A 25815-nucleotide genomic window follows, 5' to 3' on the forward strand; every position below is an offset into this window, starting at 1 on the left:
GTAGGTAATGATTTGTAACAAATACAATTTTGGACAAAACAAATATAGAAGGTTGGCTGGGCCAACCTTCCTTCTTTGTGACAAACTATAATCTAGGGATTAAAGTACTACTGCTATTGCAATCTATTACTAACTTTTCTGGAGTTGCCGCACTTTTATTTTAGTCAACTTGATATTGCAACACAACTCCTTAATGTCCTAAAAGTAAAACATAGCATAACATTAAATGTTTTGTCTAAAGATATTTTAAAATAATTATATGGCACCTTTAGATATCACTGGAGACATGGTAGGATGCATCGCTAAACCTGGAAATTATTTTTCTGCCCCAAGCTTTCCAACTTCTTAGAGTTCATAACCATCCAACCAAGGCAGACATCAGCATTTGACTTAGAGGATTGAATTTTGGGGTGCTATTTTCTCAACTTACTGGCTAAAATTAAGATTCTACAGGTGAGAAATAAATGTTTGAGGAAAATCTAATTTCTTTTTTTTTTTTTTTTAGTCTAGATTTTTCTTTAGTGAGTTGCTCAAAGGGTGAAATATATATGTAAATAATAATTACAAATACATCAAATTTTCTATCTTTTCTTTAATCCATGCTAAAATTACGATGTTTTCTTTTTTAAGTTTTTAGTGAAGAAGAGATGTCTGCTGTTTCTACATGGTCAAGGAAAAAATATGAATCAAAACAGCTCCTAAGAAACATATACAATGATTCTTCAATTTCTCAATGTTGTGAACATCTCACTGAATCAGTACTTTACCATTTAACTTCAAGCATTTCTGATGGCACCAAAAGGGTAGAGAAAAGAGAAAGCATGGGAAATTCAAGAAGCAACATTTAGCAAGATTATTTCAATTCATTCTCAAGTGTTTGAGAGCAGGTCAATTTCCATTGGAGAACTTGCTTTATGTATTTCTGAAATCATTATTAAAATTCTTTTTAATAATAAAATTATACAGGCTGACATTGCACAGAAAATGGTTTCCATACCAACAAAATACATTTACTGTCCAGGAATAGTTTCTGGTGGCTTTGATGACCTCTTTCATGATCTCTTAGTAGGAGTGATTCATGTACTGTCCAAAGAAATAGAAATAGATTATCACTTTGAAAGCAATGAAAGAAACAAGTCATTTTCTATGCATAGAAATAATAGTGTATCTGTTTGCAACAAAATCAATAGACAGGAAGGCCCCAGAGACTGGCAATTCTCTACTCAACAAATTGATCAACCTTTTCAAAAAAATAAATTAAGTTATCTTACATGTAAGTTAAACAGCCTGGTTAGTAACCTAAAAACAAGTGACTCCAAAGAAGTAGTCAATAAAGTTTTTAATATTGTTTCAGATTTATTTTCACCAGATGAATGCCTAGACAGGGGTATGGATTCTGGTAAACTACAAAGAACATTTTTCTACTCCTCAAATAATGAACAACCTACTAGCATACTTACCAATAACCTACAGCTCTCCTCAAAATCAGTTTTTCTTCTCAATGTTGTATGTGAGAAACTTATCAGAATACTTTTGGAAGAATGCACAAGCACTGCTTTTCTTGATAAAGGATCTGTTTCAGAGGAAACCTCAGAAGAAAAATGTCAACTTTTTAAAATGCTTCAAAGTATAGAAGATGGAAAATCTGATTATCGTAAGGGAGGAATGGACCATGAATTCCTTCAAGTAGATTACATGTCAGAACTTTTGGAGAATGTGGCAGAAATTGATCAAGACTTATTGTCATCAGACTGTATGCTTACTATCATTTCCCACAGCTTGGTTAAATCATTGATGGACAAGTTATCTCACAGTATACAACAAGCTCCAGAAAGTCTACCTTTTGCAAATGAGTATTTGAACTATAGAACAAGAGAAATACAGTCCAGTTTCACAAAAGCAAGAAAGCCAGAATTAATAGAATTAGGACAAAATGAAAGTTCTTTAGGACTTGGTAGCTATGACAGTAATTCTTTGACAGTATCCATGAATAATCCCAGTGTGGTTAGCTCCAAAATACAAGCACCATTTGATAAGCATTGTGCAGTAAAATCCTCTTCTGTGTCACCTCTTGAAAAACAGAGAACAAAGGAAACGGATAAGGTAGCCATTCATAATAAGCTACATCAGGAAGGTATATATGCTGGTGTTTATTCAGCCACATTTTTGGAAGGAATAATTTCAGAATTGTTTTTTAATCTCTCTATGTCATTGTGGGGCAAAATAAAACATCACTGTATCCCGGCTCAATGAGATGAATACATTACTTGTCAATAGTGTAGTGAATGAATTTAATAATGCTCAAGTCACCGTTCTACGGAATGCTGAAGAAAGGCTGTATTTTCCACAAGTTCATACAGATACAGTTAGCAAAATTGTTGACTCAGTTTATTATGATGTTTTACAGCAGTATGAATTAAAAATGATCTGTGGTAGTAATCTGGTGTACGACAATGCCTCAGTAGCAGAACAAATAACAAATGGCATATTGTTAGAGATTTTAGACTACAAACTGCCATCTTGCTTCAGAGAATATCTCATACCCCATTCATATTACCCTCTCAAACCTGAAATTATATTGCAAAAGCTTCAAAGTAACCTAACAGAATTTACTTCTCTACCCAGGTCTTCATCAGACTATAGTACCATGTTATCACATTCATTTTTAGAAGATGTCATAAGAAGGCTTTTATCTCAGCTAATTCCTCCACCCATTACGTGTTCCTCTTTAGGAAAAAAATATTTAATGAGTTCTGATTTTAATGAAATGTCCACTTGTATAATAAATAAGGTTATGTCAGCCATTTCAAAACACAAAATCTGTTTCACCATATATGATAATCAATATCTATATACTGGAAAAAACCTCCAAAAGATGGTGGATTCTGTTTATTGTAATATTTTACAAATGTCTGACTCTCTTCTTTCAATACAAAAAAGTATAGTGAGCCGAAGCCCAATTATGGTTGACCAAATAGCCAGCTGTATCATCCAAGAGATTATCGAAAATCATCTTCAACCATTTTTGAGTGGAGAGGTTTTATATCATCCAAGGACTCCACTGGATCCAGTGTCTACTATTGTTAAACAGGTTCTGAGTGAAGTGATAGAGTCACACAGACCTCGGAAGCAATCACCCTTAGATATTCACCCTGATTCATTTGTAAGGGAGATTGTTGCCAGACTTTTGTCAAAGATTTTCAGCCCAAAACATAACACTGAAATTGAGTTGAAAAACATGACCCAAAGAATAGTAAACTCCATAAATAAGCATTTCAATAAAGCTAAAATTCACATTCTTTATGATGACAAAGAACAGTCTTTCTCTTCTTTCAATACAGATATTGTGGATGAACTTGTCACCACAGTTTATAGAAATGCTTTAAAGCAGCATGGGCTAGACTTTGCTGTTGATAAAGAGTCTGAAGATAGTGGCATTTTTGTGGAAAATATTACCAATTTAATTGTAGCAGCTATTTCAGATTACCTTCTTCATCCACTGTTTTCTGGGGATTTGTCAGCTTCTACCTATTCTAATTCAGTGGCTGAGAATATTGCTCAGGACATCCTTAGTAACATCAGTAAATCTACTGAGCCAAGCCAGAGTGTACCTCTATATAACACCTTGCTGCCATACACATTTTTAGAAGATATGATCAGAGTACTATTATCTAAATTATTTTCTTCTGCATCTAGCCTGGTTCTAAACAGAGAAACCCAAAAAGATACATCAAGGGTGAATTTCAATGACATTGCTTCAAACCTAATTAGTGATATTAGGATGAAAATTTCCCAACATGAAATTCGATTTTCAAAAGAGGAAGAAGAAACCAAGTTTATTTATTCAGAAGATGATATTCAGCACCTTGTTGATTCAGTATTTGAAAATGTTGTGCAAACCTCTGGTTCTCAAGAATCAGCTGTGCAAAATATCATAAGCAGTAATGATGTTCTTATCGATAGAATAGCAGGTTTCATCATTAAACATATCTGTCAAAAACATCTTCAGCCATTTGTGAATGGAAAATCATTATCTTCATCAGACACATATTTTGATGATGAGAGAAAGAAGTTATTTTATACCAGTGTTTACTCTTCAACATTCTTGGAAGATGTAATCTCTGGGGTTTTAAGAAAAATATTCCACAGGGTAGTAGGCATTGTACAAACAAAATCCATAAGAGATTCAGAAGATGAAATGTTTGAGAAAGCTGAAGAACTCATACATTTGATTATAGGGGAATTCTCAAAAGCCCAAGTTAGCATTATAGATAATACTGAGGAAAGATTGTGTTTACCTCCAGTGGAGAGGGATGTAGTCAAAACAATTGTTGACATGGTGTATAGCAAAGTTTTGCAAGAATATGAAATGGAAGTAGTGCCCAATAAAGATTTTCTAAATGACACAAAGACATTGGCTGCAAGAATAACTAATATCATCCTGGCTGAAATTTTGATTTCCAAATTCATCCAGATCTTATAGCAAATCTACCTTTTAAGTCACATTCCAAACTCAGTGCAAATGTTTTAATAAAAAGAGTTCAGTATGATATAAGTAAATCAAGATTCAAAAGACAAGCTTCAACAATGTATACCACTATGTTATCACATAGTCATTTGGAAAAAATAGTTACTCAGCTTACATCTCAGATCAGTCCATTGAACACCAGTGCAGAGCAGTCAGATACTACTAAATCAGAATTAAGCAATACAGTTATAAAACTGATAAATGAAATTATGTCAATAATTTCAAAACATGAAATATGTATTATTAAATATGGGAATAAAAAACAGAGTATGATTTCAGCAAAAGATATCCAGTCTATGGTGGATTCCATTTATGCTGATCTTTCTCATTCAAATATATACCAGTCCATTACAAAAGACAAGAAGAGCATAAGTGACATACCTGTTTCAAAAATAGCAAGTTTTATAATAAAAGAAATCTTTAACCATCATATTCAATCATTTTATCTGAAGATAAAACTCTCCTTTTGGCTGCAGTTGATCAAACTTATAATTCGAAAGCAATAGATCCTAAACAAAGAGAATTATCTTTTATTGTCAACTCATCTGTCTTTTTGGAGGAAGTAATTTCTGAGCTCTTATGCAAAATTCTTTATGCATTTTCACGTAATATGTTGGTTACTGAAAACCCAGATAGAGCAAAACCAAAACTTACCAGGATTGTTACAACATTGGTAAATTCAATTATTCAGGAGTTCACCACATCAGAGATTTTAGTTGCAGATAACTTTGATGAAAATTTGTGTTTCTCAGAAAGATATAGAGAAATGGTTCAAAAAATAGTCAACTCAGTATATGGAAAAGTATTAGATCAATATAAGTCTCTGATTCAAATACATAGGGTTATACAAAGTGACACAATATGTTTTGGTAGGAAAATATATTATTTGCTATTGGAAGAAATATATGATTATCAAGTGCAGTCATTAGTTGCAGGAGAATTAGAGTCTTCTTCTTATTCATACCCCCAAGCTGATAATATCATCAGAAATGTGCTTAACATAATCACAAAGGATAGCCATGCCTTGCCATCATATATTACTGTGTTGCCTCGTTCTCTTTTAGAAGATATGATTTACAGGCTTCTAGCACATGTCAACCCTTCAACTCACACTGAAAATGAACTAAAAGAGAAAGAGGTTCCACCAGATGATGAATTTGTGAACATAGCTTCAAAATTGACTGATGAAATTATAAAAGAAATTTCTGAACATGAGATTCGACTTTCCATGGCAGAGGATAATGCAGAAAGTATGAAGTTAGAACCTACTGAAAATTTGGTTGACTCCATATGTAATAATATTTTGAAGACATCTGAATTCCAAGCTGAAGTACAAAAAGATGCAGACAAAAAAGGATGCTCATTCCTCAGTAAATTAGCTGGTTTTATTATGAAAGAAATCATGTATCATCATTTACATCCATTTTTACATGGTGAAGAATCATCTTTCAGTGACTTATCTGATTATGACCATGTCTCCAAACTTGCTAAATCTGGTAAAGAAAAGACACAGCCTTCTCTATATTCAGCTACATTTTTGGAAGACATAATCGTTGACCTTGTTCACAAATTTTGTTCTCTCCCCATTATTACTGAAGATTCTAAGAAAAATGAAATGACAGACCTAGATATTACGGGCTTGGCTCTAAAACTTGCAAATTCTCTGATAAGGGAATTTATGAAAAATGAAATTAAAGTTTTACCAAATGCTGAAAAAATATTTTCTTTTCCAGCAATTGATAAAGAGACAGTTGATAAAATATCCAATTTTGTATATGATCAGTTCATAGAAAAGTGCACATCTAATGATATTCAAAAAGGTGATGAAAGTAACATTGCTATAGGGATGATTGCTGCTCTAACCCAGAAGGCAATGTCTGCATTCAAGATTCAACCACTTTTTTCAGGAGACTGGTCTTCCACCTTCTTTTCGTTTCTAAATCCAGATAATATCACCCAAAGGGTTCAACACCTACTACAAAACACCTTTACACAAATAAGCAGATGTGCAAAAGAGAACCAACTTTCTTTACCAGATCAATCATATAAAGATACTTCTTCCACCTCATACTGCAGAAACACGATGAGCACTTTGGAAATAAATAGAGGCACAGTGAGTAGAAAGAAAAGTTTTAAAACCAAGGACACATCAATGAAAAAAGGTGACATCCAAAATCCAGTACTTAGCTCTATAAATGCAATTATGAAAAGCAGCATGATTAACCTGACATCAGGGTTGGCTACAGGTGTGACAAATGAAAAGAAAGTGGATGAAAATAAAGTGGGAATTTGTACTCAGAAACACAGTGCGACTGTATCAAAAGTTACTTCTTCAACTACCACTATGAAAAGTAAAGATACTCAGGAGCTAAATTTGAGTGAAACATTTAATAAAGAAATTGAGAAGGAAATAAATTTAATTCCAAGAGATAAAAAAGGGAAAGATCATGAGGTACACACACATTTTTCATTAATAATTGATGATACAGAATATGAGAAGGAAGTACTTGAATCAGATTCTGAAATAGGCTATAAGAAGATTGACAATGCAAGAGAAAGATCATTCAAAAAAGATGACAAGCTCTTTCAGTTACCCTCCTCGAAGTCCAAGAGAAATCTAGGGACTAAAACAGAGACTTTGGAAATAAGAACTCAAACATCAATCAGTGAGGGGAGAAGAGATTCTCCAACACAAACAGGTAGGGATGAGGAACACCGCTCAGATTATGAAGATGTTCAAAATGTCATTGAAAATATTTATGAAGATGTTTTAGAACTATCTTCTTCTCCAGAACCAGCATATTATTCAAAACTCAGTTACGACCGAAGCCCCCCAGGTGATAATGTATTAAATGTAATTCAAGAGATTGGCAGGGATTCAGCACAGTCTGTTACAACAAAAAAATTATCCTCCTCAACTAACAAAAACGTCCCTGCCAAAGAAAAAGAAGAGGAAGAGAGAGAAAAAGAGAAAGTAAGAGAGGAGATTAAAAGTGAACCCAGTAAGCCAGACGATTCTCAAAACCAACCAGAGAGTAAACCTGGAATTTTTCCCGCTAAGTTTTTAGAAGATGTTATTACTGAGATGGTTAAAAAATTGATCTTTTCTTCTATACCAGAAACACAAATACAAGATAGATGTCAAAAAGTTAGTGATAAGCAGAATCAAGCTAAACTCTATGACACTGCTATGAAGCTCATCAATTCACTGTTAAAGGAGTTTTCAGATGCTCAAATTAAGGTTTTCAGGCCAGATAAGGGAAATCAGTTCCCTGTGGGTAAAGTGTCTTCAGTTCCTCAAGTACCTCCCAGGTATAAAGAGACAACTACAGATGAAACACCATCCAGCATTAAGATAAAATCTGCAGATAAAATGCCACCTATGCATAAAATGACAAGAAAACCTTCTTCAGATAAGATACCATCAACTGAGAAAACATTGGTCAACAAAGTTGTTCACTCTTCTGTTTGTAATATTTTAAATGAATATGGATCTCAAGACTCTATTTGTAAGAATATAAACAGTAATGGAGAAAATTTAGCAAGAAGACTAACTGGTGCAGTCATAAATGAAATTTTCCAACATCAGGTTAACTTGATATTTTGTGATGAGGTTTCAGTTTCAGCATGTTTGCCTCTGGAATCTAAGGATGTTGTTAAAGAGGTCCAAAAGTTGGCCCAAACAGCCAGCAAAGAATGTCAAACTTCATCACCATATACAATAATGTTACCTCATAAATTTTTAGAGAATGTGATTTCTGCTCTTTTATCCAAAATTTTCTCAACAATATCCAGCACTAAAACAAAAGAACCTGAGGACAATTTGTTCACAGAACTAAATTTCCTTCAAGTGAAGTTAGTAAGCGCAGTTGCAACAGAGATCTCCCAAGATAAATATATGACTATACAATATGTAGAAACCTTACAATCTGATGATGATGAAATTATTCAATTAGTGGTTCAGTCTGTTTATAATAATCTCTTGCCACAGTTTGGATCACAAGAGATTATACAAAATTGTGTAACCAGTGGATGCAAAATCCTTTCAGAAAACATAGTTGACTTGGTTCTACAAGAATTGGCTAGCAATCAGTTGCAGAGTTATTTTTGTGGACAGCTAACTCCACATCAGTGTGTGGAAGTTGAAAACATTGTTGAAAAGATCCTTAAAGATGTTTTCGAAACTACTGATGTGCCCCTACCTAAACCATCACATGCTCATAAGCTGTCTTACAACATAATAGAAGAAATTGCTGTGAAGTTTTTATCAAAGCTTTTATCTATATTTCCAAAAGTGCATAAAGAAAGAACCAAATCTCTAGAAACTGATATGCAAAAAATAACTTCAAAAGTACTAAATTCAGTCCAAGAATTTATCTCCAAAAGTAAGATTAAACTTGTACCACCCACCAAGGAATCACCTACTGTGCCTGTAGCTGATAATGTAACTATTGAAAACATAGTTAATTATATTTATACCAGTGTTTTAAAGCACTCTGGCTCTTACACTTCTATATTTAAAGATTTAATGGGTAAAAGCAATGTCCTCTCTGATACAATAGGCTTTTTAATGGTGAATGCAATTTCCAATTCTGAATTTCAACCTCAAGTAGAGGAAGAAGTATCAAATTCAGAATTAGTTCTGGAAGCTGTCAAAATTATGGAAAAAGTGATCAAAATTATTGATGAACTTAAGTCTAAGGAAAAGCCTTCACCCAGAAAAGGTTTGACATTAGATGCCAAACTTTTAGAAGAGGTGTTGGCCTTGTTCTTGGCTAAACTAGTAAGGTTGCCAGGTTCCTCAAGCAAAGATGAAAAGAACTTATCAAAGCCTGAGTTAAATAAAATCGCATCTCAACTATCAAAATCGGTAACAACTGAAATTTCCAGAAATAGCATTAGTCTAATAACTTCTGATCCTGAAGAGCACTGTTTAAATCCAGAAAGTACAGAAATGATTTATCAGGTTGTTGATTCTGTTTATAGCAACATACTGCAACAATCAGGAACCAACAAAGAGCTTTATTATGATATAAAAGATACAAACACAGCCTTTCCTAAAAAAGTGGCTAGTTTAATTATTGATGGAGTTTCAAGTTTTCCATTAGATACAATTAGCTCAACAATTTCAAATGCTGATCTCTCTGGAGAGCTAGACATTAATAGAATTGTTCGAAAGGCCCAAGAACATGCTTTTAATGTGATTCCTGAATTAGAGCAAGAAAAGTTAGATCAAAATTTATCTGAAGAGGAATATCCAATTAAAATAGTTCCACATGTTGGAAAAAAACCAGTCAAAATAGATCCAAAAATTATTTCAGAACACTTAGCAGTTATTTCTATAAAAACTCAACCTCTTGAGAAGCTTAAGCAGGAGTGTTTGCAAGTAACTGGACGTAGCATAGCAGAACTGAGAAGAGCATCAATAAGTGGGAGAAATTACTCCTCAGAAGCACCTAATTTAGAAAAGAGAAAGAGAGAAAGACGTCCCTCATTGGATAAGACTGGAAGACTGGATGTAAAACCATTAGAGGTAAGTGCAAAAGCAATGGCATGAAAATGAGTGAATAGTGAGACATGGTTCTTCTGTGATTTCTTTCCTCAAATACGTATATGAAAATGCATTTATTGTTGTTGCTGTTGCTCAGCCCAATAGGAGAATTGGTTGCATCAGTTCATCCATACAGTCATATTATTCACTAGGATTTGTCATGTTAGTTCTGTGGCTCACTCAAAGTCTCATACTAGTTTTCCTAAGACAATCCTTTTGAATTCTTCTTTTTAAGAATGAGATTATAAGCACATACCCTTCACAGTAAAACCAGACTGAAAGAAGTTATAATTGTCATTTAAATATTTAATAGCAGCAAACTTGTGTAGTTCCTTAGTTCGTTATGGATATCTAAAGGTGTTCAAGCAGGTCAGTTAAAAGAATATCAGGATATATGGAACAATCTAAAATAGTTTTAATTTTCAAATTTAAAGCACCAGAGTAGTACTCATTTTCTTTTAGTAACATTCATCAGCAGACATTAGACTGCAGACTCTTAGATTACATTTGTTCTATTTTACTTCAATTATATTAGCCTTTCCCATTTGCTCTGGCCTCTCAAGATGTATCCATTTTCTTTCCACTTACACACTTGTATTTTCTAAACCCAGCTGTAGTATTGCTGCTATTTTTATAAGCCTCTCTCCTATTGCTCTAGACCTAACTCTGTCCTGTCACCCCATACGCAGTCCCCAAATATTTTAACTGGGAATTTAAAATGCCAAAAATAATGTCCTTATTACAAGGAAACTACTACTGAGGACAAAAGATTTGTCTCACCAACAGAAAGGTTGCACTGATCCATCAGACATTTTGATTTTTATTAAGATCCCTTTAACTGATGGTATGCATTTGTGAGAGTGCTGAGTATGCTTAGGCACGTAGTCCATAGCCTGGACAATTACCAAAGTTTTATAGAACCATGCTTCCTGGAGCATAAGCTTAGAGTAAATTTTTTCAGCACTCTTCTGCAACCCACTAAACTGAATCTCAAGGCTAGTAAATATGTTAATTAATGCTTTAAGTTTTCACACCCTGATATAGTTTGATGTTTATCCCTGCCCAAATCTTGTGTTGGATTGTAATCTCCAATGCTGGAGGTGGATCCTGGTGGAAGGTGTCTGGGTCATGGGGACAGACCCTTCATGGCTTGATGCTGTCTTTGCAGCAGTGAGTTCTTGCAAGATCTGGTCATTTAAAAGTGTGTGGCATCCCCCCTGCACCCCACCCAACACAAACACATTATTTTCCTCCTGCCTTCACCATGTGATGTGTCTGCTCTTATTTTGCTTTCAATCATGATTGGAAGCTTCCTCAGGCCTTCCCAAAAACAGATGCCACTATGCTTCCTGTAAAGCATACAGAACCATGAGCCAGTTAAACCTCTTTTTTAAAATAAATTACCTACTCTCAGGAATTTCTTTATAGCAGTGGAAGAATGGCCTAACACAGAAAATTGGTACCAAGGAGTGGGCCGTTACTGTAAAAAATACCTGCAAATGTGGAAGCACCTTTGGAACTGGTTAACAGACAATGGACAATGAAGTTCAGGCTGATGAGGTCTCAAATGGAAATGAGGAATTTACTGGAAACTAGAGCAAAGGTCACTTTTGTTATGCCTTAGCAAAAAACTTGGGTGCACTGTGTCCATGCCCTAGAGTTCTGTGGAGTTTGAACATGTGAGTGATGACCTAGGATAGCTGGCAGAAGAAATTTCTCATAAATGAAACATTTAAGATGTGATCTGGCTGCTTCTAGCAGCCATTCTCAGATTCAGGAGGAAAGAAATGACTTAAATTTGGAATTTATATTTAAAAGAGAAGCAGAGCATAAAAGTTTGGAAAATTGGCTGAGCATGGTGGCTCACACGTGTAATCCCAGCACTTTGGGAGGCCGAGGTGGGTGGGGCACTTGAGGTCAGGAGTTTGAGACGAGTCTGGCCAACATGATCTCCAACTCCATCTCCACTAAAAATACAAAAATTACCTGTGCATGATGGCACACACTTGTAGTCCCAGCTACTTCGGAGGCTGAGGCATGAGAATCACTTGAACCTGGGAGGCAGATGTTGCAGTGAGCCGAGATCATGCCACTGCACTCTTGCTGGACTCCAGCGAGACTCCACCTCAAAAAAAAAAAAAAAAAAAAAAAAAAAAAAGCACCCTGGCCATGTGGCAGAGAAAAAAAAGGTTTTTTTGTTTGTTTGTTTGTTTTTTGAGAGAAAAATTCAAGATGGCTGTAAAACTACCAGTTGTTAGAGAAATTTCCAAAACTGAAAGAGAGCTAAGTGCTAATATTCAAGACAATGGAGAAGACTTCAAAGGCATTTCAGAGACCCTCACTGCAATCTGTTTGATTTCAGTTCCAGAGGCCTAGGAGGGAAAAATGGTTTCATGGGCTCTGCAACCTCAGAACAACATTCCTCACATCCCCACAGCTACTTTTCTAGCTGTGGCTCAAAGGGGCCCAGTTATAGCTTGGGCTGCAAGCCATAGCCTTGGTGGTTTCTATGTGGTGTTAAGCCTATAAGCACACAGAATCCAAGAGTAAATAAGGCTTCTCAGCCTCTGCCTAGATTTCAGAGGGTGTGCAGAAAAACCTGCATGCCCAGGCAGAAGCCTGCTGCAGGAGTGGAGCCCTTACAGAGAACTTCTACCAGGGCATGCAGAGGAGGCATGTTAAGGTTGGAGATCCCACACAGAGTCTCCTCTGGGGCACTGCTTCGTGCAGTTGTTGGAAGTGAGTCTGCATTCTGCAGACCTCAGAGTGGTAGATCCACTGGCATCCTGCACCCTCAGCGTGGAAAAACCTCAGGCACTCAGCAACCTCTAAGGGTATCCAACAGTGCTACAAAAACCACAGGGGCAGGACTGCCCAAGGCCTTGAGAGCCCCACCCCTTCCATCACTGTGCCCTAGATGTGGGACATACAGTCTAAGGAAATTATTTTGGAGCTTTAAAATATAATGATTGCACTAGTGGGTTTTGGACTTGCATGAGGCCTGTAGCCCTTTCTATCAGGCCAATTTCTCCCTTTTCAAACATGAATGTTTGCCCAATGCCTATACCCCTATTGTATCCTAAAAATAAGCCATCCTAAAAATAACGCAATAAAGAAGAAGACATGGGGAACTCAGTTAAGGCATGTGATTGGCACCAATCTGGCTACCAATGTTATCTATCTTCAACAAAAGGACACAGCAGTGAAGAGAAAGAAAGATAGGTTAGAAACCCTAGACTCTTGTTAGTTCTGCCTCAAGACTTAATTCTCTGTTTTAAGGTACCATAGATTCTTAACACACCAGACATATGCATACTAAAACTATTTGTAGTAACATATCCCAAAGCCATATAAAATGATTTTGGATTTTCTAAACCACTGTTTTCCTCCAATAGCACAGACAATCAAAATTGATTTTTAAAAATGTTTTAAAGAGGTTCTTCTGGTATTTTGTTTCTATGGATATTCCTTTGAGGCACCATTATCTGAAAAACTGGTTTATGATATTACAAAGGGAGGTTGAGAGCTAATATTATTAACTTAATTTTGAGATTCTGTGGAGTGGTCAAAAGCTAGAGAAATGGGGAAATTCTGTCATTTAATTATAATTGTCTTTTCTTTGATCTGTCTTTAACATTGACAGTGGAAACTGAGATTTAACTGAGGAAGTGAGAAGAAATGAAGATTTATATTTTGAAGAATCTTTTGGAAAATATGTCCAAAAGATAAAAAGTGGAGGAATAGGGAGTAAAAATTTTAAAACCATTATTTGGGTTATTCATTACTTTTGAAAATCAAGATCAGTGAATATGTTGCCCTTTTTTTCTTGAAAATATGTATATTTAGATTTCTCTATAATTCCTTACTTAGGATTTTGGAAAATAGGTTATCCTGTCTACTTCTGTCACAAAACTTTCAAGATAAATGATAAAGAGGAAGTAATTACATTAATTATGCTAGACCTTGCTCTAACTTTTGGAAAGTTATATTAGATTAAGGTATGTAATAAATACCTTAATAAAAAAATGGCATGCCAACAAATATGTTTTGTTATGTGTCTTTATTTCTTTTAAAAATATTGCTAATATATAATTAAGCGATATTTGAAGATATTACTTAAATCAAAACTAGAAATTATAAGAAAATAGCTACATCATAATCGAACTACAGGAAAGTGATTTAGGAATTTATTTTAATATTTGCTATACTTTTAATTTCAGGCCGTTGCCAGAAATTCATTTCAGAATATAAGAAAGCCTGATATTACAAAGGTGGAGCTCTTAAGAGATGTTCAAAGTAAAAATGATCTTATTGTTCGATTAGTAGCTCATGATATTGATCAAGTGTATTTGGAAAATTACATAAAAGAGGAACCAGATTCTGATGAAGATGACGTTGTTTTAGGAGAGACTTTTGCAAAAGAAGAAGGCATTGAAGTATTTGAAGATCAAGTGAAAGAAGTCAAGAAGCCAGTACAAAGCAAAGTTTCTCCTAAGTCAACACTAAGCACCAGCAACCTGAAAAAATCCTTGTCGCTAAGTAAATGTTGTCAGACCACAGCCAGTGCAAATATTGAAAGTACTGAAGCAATCTCAAATCAGGTAATAGAATGCAAGGAGATGCATGTTAAAAGAGCTGTTGCTGAGCTTGACATGGCCACACCAAAGACAATGCCTGAAACAGCCTCTTCATCTTGGAAGGAAAAACCCCAGTGTAAGGTAAGTGAGAAGCATAACTGTTAGTGACTAGAAAGGAGAGACAGCTTCACAAATCTGGTCCAAGAATGCACCTTGATTAGTCAGAAAATAATGCTAAAATGAATTCAATCTCAAGCCTGGTGATATTTATAAAATAAGGGAAATTATTACCAGATGCAGCTATGAAACTCAACTGTGGGAAAGCAGATAATAGGGGGAAAAACAGATTAATTAGAACCCCAAAGAAAAGAGAAAATGGAAACCAGTTAAGAAAATGTAAGTTAATTATTAAAACAGTTGGTTTCCACCCTTTTGTATTTTGGTTGGTAAACACTTATTGAACATTTTGTGTGGAGAGCCCAATGCTACTAAAATAGCACCAGAAGACTGGCTGAGGTAGGAGGAAGAAAATAAGATGCATGGAAATTCAGACTGTTTGGGTTTGAATCTTGACTCTTAGTAGCTAGGTGACCTTTTGGTAAGTTATATAACCAACTTATCCAACTTTAACAAGTTAATTCATGTATTTTAAATATCACCCTTACAATTAGCCCATAAACTCTGCTATCAGCATGGTGAACATCTCTTGTTGCTGGCTCCAAACTCTCAAATGATGGTCTGAGTCTCAGTGACCTTTTAAGTTTGGTCCTGCAGTACAATCTACATTTTAATGGAAAAATGTTTCAGAGATTAGTTGAAAGATGGATGAGCCCTGTAATTCTAATTAATTTTAGAATTAAGTTTAATTAATTTCATCTCCTGGGTACATGAAATTCTATACCATAACATGTTTTTGGAGAATGTACAACTTTTGATTTTCTGATGAGGCCATTCTCTTGATTATCCATTTGGTGTGATTCTAAGGTTAACACAAAAGCTTAGATGAACCACAGAAAATAACATAAATATAACTCTGCTCAATTCAGGAGCACACATGACTTTGCAACAAATATATCAAAGTATGTGCTAAGATGATTGACCTGGCAAGTTACCTAATTGACCAGAGTTGTATCTGTGTTCTTCCTCTTTTTGAACTCAGTAATATATGACTTAAAATATTTTTAAAGTTTACAAGAAAATTTGACTCTTTAAACATTGTTTAAACATAGGTTTATGTTTAAAATTTGTTCAAAATCTAATGTCATAATTTAGGTAATCTTCACTGAACTATTTCAAGCTAATTATATTGGAATTAGAATTATAGGGCTCACCCATCTTTTAACTAATCTCTGGAACTTTTTTCCATTAAAATGTAGATTATACTGCAAAAATGCCATAAGGTAAGAAAGTATATTTCAAACTCCATTTAGTGTAATAGCTGATTTGTCCTTTTCCAGAAAGAAGAAAAGAATCTTGTTACTGAACCAACACATTACTTCATACACAGAATTATGAGTTCATCTTCATACAACCAAGAAGATCTCATTTCATCTACTGGGTATATGAAATTAAAGCAGTACAAATATAGAAATCTGATAAAGTAGAGCTTATGAGTAGAATGGGGCCCCTGGCAAAACTGTAATTGAGCAAGTATTTAGCTTCAGACCTTCCCCCACTTCTTCCCTTCCCTGGCACCCTACTGTGAATAATTCCAAAGCCACTTCTTGCTATCTGCTCCTCCATTTTTAGATACCTGGCCTCTATGTCCTAGTTTGGAAACCAGTTTCTAGTATATCAGTGTCTTATATAAAGTATTTGCTAATGTATTAGGGTATTTTCTAACCTGAGAGAGAGATAATGGCCCAGAAATGAAATATGCAGTATGACTAAAAAAGTGTTCATGCTTAGCTCTCTTAAGAAAGCTATTGTCATTGCCTATAAGAAAAATCCAAAGGAATGAGAAAGAAATATAAGTTTTAGCATTCAGAGATAAATCGTAGAAAGCACTGGAGTTTGACATGGCTCTTTAAGAATGGATAGCATTTACACAAGTGAAAGACAATCCAAGTTTGGATGACACTAGAGGCAAAGAATGGACTGTAAAAGTGACAGGGGACAGAGAGGAACAAAGTGTACTATAGACTTGAAATCTCACAACTCTATCAAGAATAGTGAAAATATCTAAATTTGTGCTTGCATTTATAAAATTATACACAACTTGGAAGAGAGAACTTTTTTTTATCTGGGGAGAAGTACTCATGTTATACACAGAAAAATCTAGTGACTTTTCTCTTCACTTAGCATGCTGGAATTGTATTTTTTTGTTTGTTTGTTTGTTTTTGACATGGCCTTATTTTGGGACATCTGTTTTTGGCCCACCATTGTCTCTTTTCTCCTGCATAATAAGTTATTTTTAACATATATAGCTAGAAATGTTGGAACCTCTCTATTGGTTATTTTAGTGAAGTAAAAAACAGGCATAAATAATATTAAATAAAAATGATTTTAGAGCAAGATAATACCAGGAAGCTCAAGGTTCTGATTTCCCCATGGAAACAAAACATAAGCAACTACAATCTGACTAACACAACTTTATAACAGCTCTGGACAACAGTCTGCAGCAACCAAATGAATACTCAATCAAGAAAAAGCTGGCTGCTCATGGTGGCTTATGCCTGTAATCCCACCACTTTGGGAGGCCGTGGCATGAAGATTGCTTGAGGCCAGGAGTTTGAAGCCAGGTTGGGCAACATAGCAAGACCCTAACTCTACTAAAATAAAATAAAATAATAAAATATTAGCTGGCATGGTCATATGCACCTAGTCCTAGCTACTCAGGAGGCTGAGGTGATAGAATTGCTTGAGCTCATGAGTTCAAAGTTACAGTGAGCTATGATTTTGCCACTGCACTTTAGCCTAGGCAACAGAGCGAGACTGTGACACAGAGAGAGAGAAGACAAAAGAAAGAGAAAGAAAAGAGAGACAAAGGAAAAGAGTATAAGAGAAAGAGAGAGAGGAGAGAGAAACAAAAGAAAGAAGGAAAGCAAAAAATGAAAGAAAGGTAAGGAAGGGAGGGAGAGAGGGGTGAAGAAAGAGAAGGAGGAATGGAGAGCGAAAGGGAAAAAACACATTCAAAATAGTTTAAAAAAATCTGTGAAGTTTAACTTGCTCTAGGATCCAACTTCCTCCCAGCATATTGTAACACAGTCAAGAGAAAGAAGCCCAATTTACAGTTTCCTCCTTTTGGTGGAAAGAGCAGAATAGATCTTGTTCTGACCTATCTACGGACTTTCTTAAGAAATTATTTTGTTTCACCTGACTAGGAACTCAGATAGGCAATGGTGTCATAGTTTGGTTCTAAGCCTGAAAACCACAGAAAGTAGTGGATAGGTGCCATAATGCATGAAAACTACAGAGGGACTGCAGAACCATAAACACCTTGGGCAAGAAATTATGGGAAGAGAGAGATACAACAGAATCTCTAAGTTCCTAAGAAGGAGCAGGAAGTGACTCTTTGGGAAATTAAATCATTTACAAGCAGACCAGAAAACTGAGTTTGGGGATGCACAAACATAGACTTGAAAACTATAATCTCAGAAAAGATCTGAAAAAAACCTAAATCTTTACTTTGGACTGTTTCCAAGGCTCAAAGTCTCGTTAATTAGTAAATATTTTCCACATCAATCAGCAAAAGCTAGAAGAGGTGGCTTCTTTATTATTTCAAGTACTCATATTTGAACAAAAGATTACTAAGCATACAAAAAATGGAGAAATTAAAATGGAAAGAATAAAATACCCAGAAAATGTTCCTGAAGAAGCATATCAGTTAGACCTACATGGCAAAGACTTCAAGACAACTATCCTAAATATGTTCAAGAATTGTAGGTAGACAAAGAACTAAGGAAATTAGTAAAATATGTATGAACAAAATTAAAATATTAATAGGAAAATTATAAAAAAGAACCAGACAGTAATTCTGGTTTTGGTAGTGCATTAGGGTAACTACAGTTAACAACAATTTATTGTATATTCTAAAATAATTAAAAGAGAGGAATTGGACTATTCCTAACACATAACACAAAAAACAATAAATGTTTGAGTGATGGATACCCCAATTACCCTGACTTAATCATTGCACATTGTATACCTGTATCAAAACATCACATGTAACCCATAAACATGTGCAAGTATTATGTACTCATAAAATTAAAATTAATTCTGGAGCTGCAAAATATAATAACTGAATTGAAAATTCATTGGAGAAGTTCAACAGCAAACTTGGACAGACAGAAGAACTATCAGTGAACTTGAATGCAAGTCATTTGAAGTTGCCAAGTCTAAAGACCAAAAGGAAAATGATTGAAAAAAAAGTAAGCAATGCCTAAGGATTTTGAAACACCATCAAGCAGAATAATATACACATTATGTAAATTCCAGAAGAAGACATTGAGAAAGAAACAGAGAGATGATTTGAGGAAACAAGGGCTGAAACTTCCTAAATTTGAAGAAAGACATACATATACAAATAAAAGAAGCTTAACAAACAACAAGCAGAATAAACACAAAATATCATATCACGACACATAATAATCAAACTGTCAGAAGACAACCTTTGAAGTAGACAAAGGAAAGTGATTCATCATGTACAAATAACCCTCATAATACTATTAGTGATTTTCTCATTAGTAATCTTACAGGTCAAGAGGCAGTGAGATGGTATACTTAAAGGGATGAAGAAAAAAAACATACTGTCAAACAAGAATTCTACATCCAGCAAAAAATGTTCTTCAAAATGAGGAGAAATTAAGACATTCCAAGACAAGGAAAAGTGGAGGGAGTTCATTAACACTAGACCTACCTGACAAGAAATGCTAAAGAAAGTTCTTCAAGTTAAAAGATAAATGAAATGATGCTAGACAGTAACTCAGAGTCATATGAAACTATGTAATTTTAACAAGTGTAAATACATGAACAAATATAAAAAATAGTATTATCATAATTTAGCTCATGTATCCATTTTTTATTTTCTAAAGAATTTAAAAGACAAATGCATAAAACAGATTATAAGTTTATGCTAATGGGTACAGAATATAAAAGGTATAATTTTGGGACCTCAATAACATAAAGTGGGTAGGGGCAAATGTGTTAAAAGTAGAGTTTTGTATGCAATTAAATTTACTTGGTATCAATTAAAATTAGAATCATAATTTTAGGATGTTACACATAATCTTTGTAATAACCACAAAGAAAATATTCCTAAAATATACATAAAAGAAAATGAGAACTGAATTAAAATGTGTCACTAAAAGTTCAACTAAATACAAAGGAAGACAGTAATGGAAGAAATGAAGCATAAAACAACTGTAAGATGCAGAAAACAACAAAATGGCAAAAGAATGTTATTCTCTATTACTGATTACTTAAAGTATAAATGCGTCAAACACTTTAATCAAAAGAGATAGAATGACAAAATGGATTTTAAAACAGAATCCAACTGTATGTTATTCATAAGATATTCACTTTAAGTCTAAGAATACATGTAAGTTGAAAGTGAAAGAACTGAAAATATACCCCATGCAAATAGAAACCAAAAGAGAGGGAAGAAAAGGACATTGTATGATGATAACAGCATCAATTTACCAGGAAGAGATAATAATTAAAACATATACAAATGGTCTCCAGCTTAGTGAAAATTTGACTTACAATTTTTTAACTTTATGACAGTGTGAAAGCAATACATATTCAGTACCATATTCAATATATTATATGATAGTTTTAATACTTTGTGTTAGATGATCTTGCCAAACTGTAGGCTAATGTATGTGTTCTGAGCACATTTAAGGTAGGTTAGGCTAAGTTATGATGTTTGGTAGCTTAGATGTGTTAAATGCATATTCAATGTATGATATTTTCCATTTAAAATGGGTTCATTGAGACATAACCCCATTGTAAGTTGAGGAGCGTCTGTGTGTGCCAAACATCAGAGCTCTAAAATATACTAAACAAATACTAACAAAATTGAAGAGGAAATAAACAGCCCTACAATAATAGTAAAGGACTTCAATATGCCATTTTCAATCATGGAATGACAACTACACAAAATAAGGAAATAGAGGATGTTGATATGTTTGGGCTGTGCCCCCACCAAAATCTCATCTTGAATTGTTGTTCCCATAATCCCCACATGTTGTGAGAAGGACCAGGTGGAAGGTAATTGAATCATTGAGGTGATTACTCCTATGCTGCTTTTCTCATGATAGTGAGTGAGTTCTCATAAGATCTGATGGTTCTATAAGGGGCTTTTCCCCCTTTTGCTTGGCACTTCTCCTTCCTACCACCAGGGGAAGAAGGATATGTTTGCTTTCCCTCCACCATGATTGTAAGTTTCCTGAGGCCTCCCTAGGTATACAGAACTGTGAGTCAATTAAATCTCTTTCCTTTATAAATTACCCAGTCTCAGGCAGACCTTTATAGCAACATGAGAACAGACTAATACAGATGTGAATAAAACTATAGATTTATTCAACCTATCATATATATATAGTTAAATATATATGTGTGTGTGTGTATCTATATATGTATAAAACAATAGCAAAATACACAGTTTTCTCAAATGCACATAGCACACTGTCCAGGATAAATTATATCTTAGGCCACAAAATGAGTCTTAATAAATTTTAAAAGTTTGAATACATACAAAATATATTTTCAAATTGCAATGGGATAAAGCTAGAAATCAATAGCAGAAGGAAAAACCAAAACACTCTCAAATATGTGAAAATTAAACAATATACTATCAACTTATGGGTCAAAGAAGAAATAATAAGAGAACTTACCAAACTTACCGAAATTTAAGGAATACAACAAAAACAATGTTAAGAGGAAAATTTATAGTCATAAATAAATCAAATAAGAAAGATCTTATACCAACAACTTTATACCTTAAGCAACTAGAGAAAGAACAAACTGAAAGGTATTAAGTGGAAGAAAATAATAAAGATTAGACCAGGATAAAATAGACAATAAAAAAAGTAGAGAAAATCAAGAAAACCAAGAGTTGGTTCATTAAAATAAAAAAAAAAAATCAATGAAATTGACAAGTCTTCAGCTAGATTACCTAAGGAAAGAAAGAGAAGACTCAGTTAAAATCATAAATGAAAGAGGTAAAATAGCAACTGAGTTTACAGAAATAAAAAGGATTAACAGAGGGTACTATGAATAATTGTATGCCAACAAATTGGATAATCTAGATGAAATGGATAAATTCCTAGAAATACACAGCTTGTCAAGACTGAATTATGCGAAATTACAGTGCACAAATTTAGAAATAGTAAAGAAATTGAATCAGTAACTGAAAAACCTCCTAAGAAAGCAAAGCTCATGACCAGGTAGATACTTTCATTGGTGGATGTCACAAATTTCAAAGAATTAACTCTAACCCCCCTCAGACTTTTCAAAAAAATTGAAAAGAGGAAACACTTCCAAAGTCATGATGCCAGCATTACATTATTGCCAAGACCAAAGACAGCAAGAAAACACTACAGAACAATATTACTGATGAATATTGATGCAAAAATCTTCAACACGATATTAGCTAACCAAATTCAACAGTATATTAAAAGGTTTATAGATCATGACCAAGTCGGTTTTATCCCAGGAATGCAAGCAAGTTTCAACACAAAAAAAACAATCAATAGGCCAGGCACAGTGACTCACGCCTGTAATCCCAGCACTTTGAGAGGTTAAGATGGGAAGATTTCTCAAGCCCGACAATTTGAGACCAACCTGGGCAACATGGCGAAACCCCATCTCTCCAAAACAAATACAAAAAATAGCCAGACATGGTGGTGTGCACCTGTGGTCCCAGCTACTAAGGAGGCTGAAGCAGGTGGATTTATTGAGAACAGGAAGTTGAGGTAGGCTGCAGTGAGCTGTGATCACACCACTTCGCTCCAGCCTGGGTGACAGAATGAGACCCTGTCTCAAAAACAACAACAACAACATCAACAACAACAAAATCAATGTAATACATCACATTAACAGAATGAAAGAGAAACACATACGTACACACACACACCTGTCCATCTCAAACGATGCAGGAAAACTATTTGACAAAAGTTAAATCTTTTACATGGATAAAAGGACTCAGCACAGCAGGAAGAGAAGGAAATTACTTCAGCATTGTTAAGGTCATATATGAAACATCTACAGCTAACATTGTCCTCAGTGGTGAAGAAATGAAGTATTTCCTCTGAGATCAGGGACAAACAAAAAAAACAATGACTACTTTTGCTACTTCTATTTAACACAGTACTGAAAATGCTAGTCAGAAAAATTAGGCAAGAAGAAGGGGAAAGGCATTCTAATTGGATAAGCAGAAAAATTATTGTTTATAGATGACATGGTCATAATGTAGAAACCCCTGAAGAACACATAAAAATTGTTATAATTAATGAATTAACTCAGCAAAGTTGCCAGATGTAAAATCAACACAGAAAAAATAGCTGCATTCTGTATAATTACAATGAACAATCTAAAAACAATTAAGGGGAAAACAATTTAAATTAAGGGGAAAACAAATTTAAAAACAATTTAAGGGGAAAATCCATTTATATTAATAACAAATAGAATAAAATACTTAGGAATACATTTAACCAAGGAATTGAAAGACTTGTACTTTGGCAACTACAAAATATTGCTATAAGAAATGAAAGAGAACGCAAATAAGTAGAAAGACACCTCGTGTTTATAGATTAGAAGACAATATTGTTAAAATGTTAATTCTACTCAAAGTAATTCATAGAATCAATGGAATCCTTATCAAAATACCAATAATTTTTTTTTGCAGAAATAGAAAATTTATCCTAAAGTCCATTGGTTTCTCAAGAGACCCTTAATAGGCAAAAAATCTTAATATAGAACAAAGATGCAGGTGTCTTATTTACTGATTTCAAATCTTACTACAAAGCTACCGTAATCAAACAGTGTGATACTGACATAAAGACAGACTTATAAAGCAAAGAAATGGAATAAAGAACCCAGAAATAAACCCTTCCATATACAGTCAAATGATTTTTACCAAGGGTACGAAGACAATTTAATGAGGGAAGGGATGGCCTTTTCCACAAGTGGTGATGGGAATAGATACTCACATGCAAAAAACAAACAAAAATGAAGGTGAACGCTTACTTTATGCCACATACAAAAATTAACTGAAAATGAGTCAGAGATCTAAACATAAGAGCTAAAAAAAACTTTTGTCAGAAGACATGGGAGAAAGGCTTCATGACATTGAATTTAACAGTGTTTGTTGTTGTTGTTGTTGTCGTTGTTATGAAATCAAAGCACAGGAAAGAAAAGAAAAATCGGTATATTGTGCTTCATTATATTTAAAACTTTTGTGCTTCAAAGGACACCATCAATGAAGTGAAAAGTCAGCCCATGGAATGGGAGAAAATATTTGCATTATACATCTAGTAAATAATTAAGATTCAGAATATGTAAATAATTCCTATGACTCAACAATGATAAAATAACCCAATTAAAAATGTGCAAAGGACTTAAACAGACAGTTCTCTAAGAAAATATACAAATAGCTAAGAGGCACATAAAATGATTTTCAATCATTTCCCTAATCATTAGGGAAATGCAAATCACTATCACAAGATTCCACTTTCAACACATTAAGATAACTAAAGGAGGGAGGGAGGGACGGAAGGAGGGAGAGAAAAAAGAAGTTAAGGCAAGGAAAACAAGTACGGGTAAGGATGTCAAGAATTGAAACTCTTATGCATCAATGGTGGGAATTTCAATAGTGCAGACACTGTGGAAAACAGTATTGGGGGGGTTCTCAAAAATTAAATATAGACTTACCCTACGATCAAGCAATTCTACTTCTATGTACATACTCAAAATAATTAAAAGCAGGGACCGAAACAGATATTTCTACACCATTATTCACCATAGACAAATGGTGGAAGCAATCCCAATGTATATCGATAGATGAATAAACAAGCAAAATGTGTTATAAATATTCAATGGAATGTTATTCAGCCTTAAAAAAGAAAGATATTATGGCACATACTACTGGATATATGAACTTTCAAAGATGTTTTGCTAATTGGGATAGGTCAGCACAAAAGGACATTTCATGATTCTCATATGAAGTCCCTAGCATAGTCAAAATCATAGAGACAGAAAGTAGAATAGTGGTTCCCAGGGGATGGGGAGAGAGGAAAATTGGGTTTTAATGCTTAATTGGTATAGAGTTTCAGTTGGGAAAGATGAAAAAAGTTCTGGAGCTGGATGGTTGTGATGGTTGCACAACACTGCAAATGTACTTAATGCTATAGAACTGTACACTTAAAATGGTTAAAATTGTAAATTTAATGTATGTATAACCACAATTTTAAAAGTAGGGGAAAAGTCAATCAGAAATCATTTTATTTGATTTGGAATCTCAGTGAATAGTACACTATTTCAGCTTTCTTTCCATATGAAGACTAACTGTTCTTTTGCTTAACCAGTAACTTCTTCATTTATCAAATTCACCCTAAATGATGTTCTTTTTCTTTTGTTTTAGTGAGAATGAAGATTGTTGCCCAGACCCAAGTGCTAAAATATTAGAAGGTTGGACTCTTTTTTCTTAAATTAGAGAGTGTTCAAAGATAAATGTCTACTATTTTGATGTGTGTGTGCGGTTTTTTTTTGTTTGTTTGTTTGTTTGTTTTTAGTTATCAAACTTGAAGTTAATACAGGCTTTATTTTTTCTATGAGTTTATCTACTTTAGAAAATGATCAAGTATTACCTCATTCAGGTGTTAAAATGAGTTAAATACTTTGCCTTGCCTAAATTACCATTAAGATTTTATCACTGATTGTGGTATCAAGTATACGGAGTGAAATGAATTCACATTTACCATACTCCTGTGAAATATCTACAAAATAGAGTGTATTGTAACAGCAGTTTATATCTGAGCCAGAATCCATGCTACTAGGATTTAATTATTTCTTTGAAGGATTATGCCTCTTTTTAAAGCTAAATTTATTCCCTCATATTAAAATCTGGCTAGTATGTACTTCACTTTTTTTTCATTTTTCTATTTTTTTAATTCAATCCTTAGTAGTACTGGCTCCTTAGAAAATTTGTAACGACTTTT

At 34.2% G+C, this 25815-nt stretch overlaps 1 protein-coding gene across 1 annotated transcript in view; it reads left to right on the forward strand.

The window, feature by feature from the left end:
• FSIP2 (fibrous sheath interacting protein 2) overlaps positions 1–25815 on the forward strand; it is a 93454-nt gene that overhangs the window by 59328 nt on the left and 8311 nt on the right. The window contains 8 exon segments of the mRNA XM_017884159.1: positions 631–796; positions 798–2225; positions 2227–4448; positions 4451–4969; positions 4972–10061; positions 14300–14797; positions 16114–16214; positions 25239–25285. Of these exon segments, the coding sequence (XP_017739648.1) occupies positions 631–796; positions 798–2225; positions 2227–4448; positions 4451–4969; positions 4972–10061; positions 14300–14797; positions 16114–16214; positions 25239–25285 (10071 nt within the window).

The sequence above is a fragment of the Rhinopithecus bieti genome, unplaced genomic scaffold, assembly GCF_001698545.2.
Source record: "Rhinopithecus bieti isolate Rb0 unplaced genomic scaffold, ASM169854v2 scaffold_14330, whole genome shotgun sequence".
NCBI classification, from domain to species: Eukaryota; Metazoa; Chordata; class Mammalia; order Primates; family Cercopithecidae; genus Rhinopithecus; species Rhinopithecus bieti.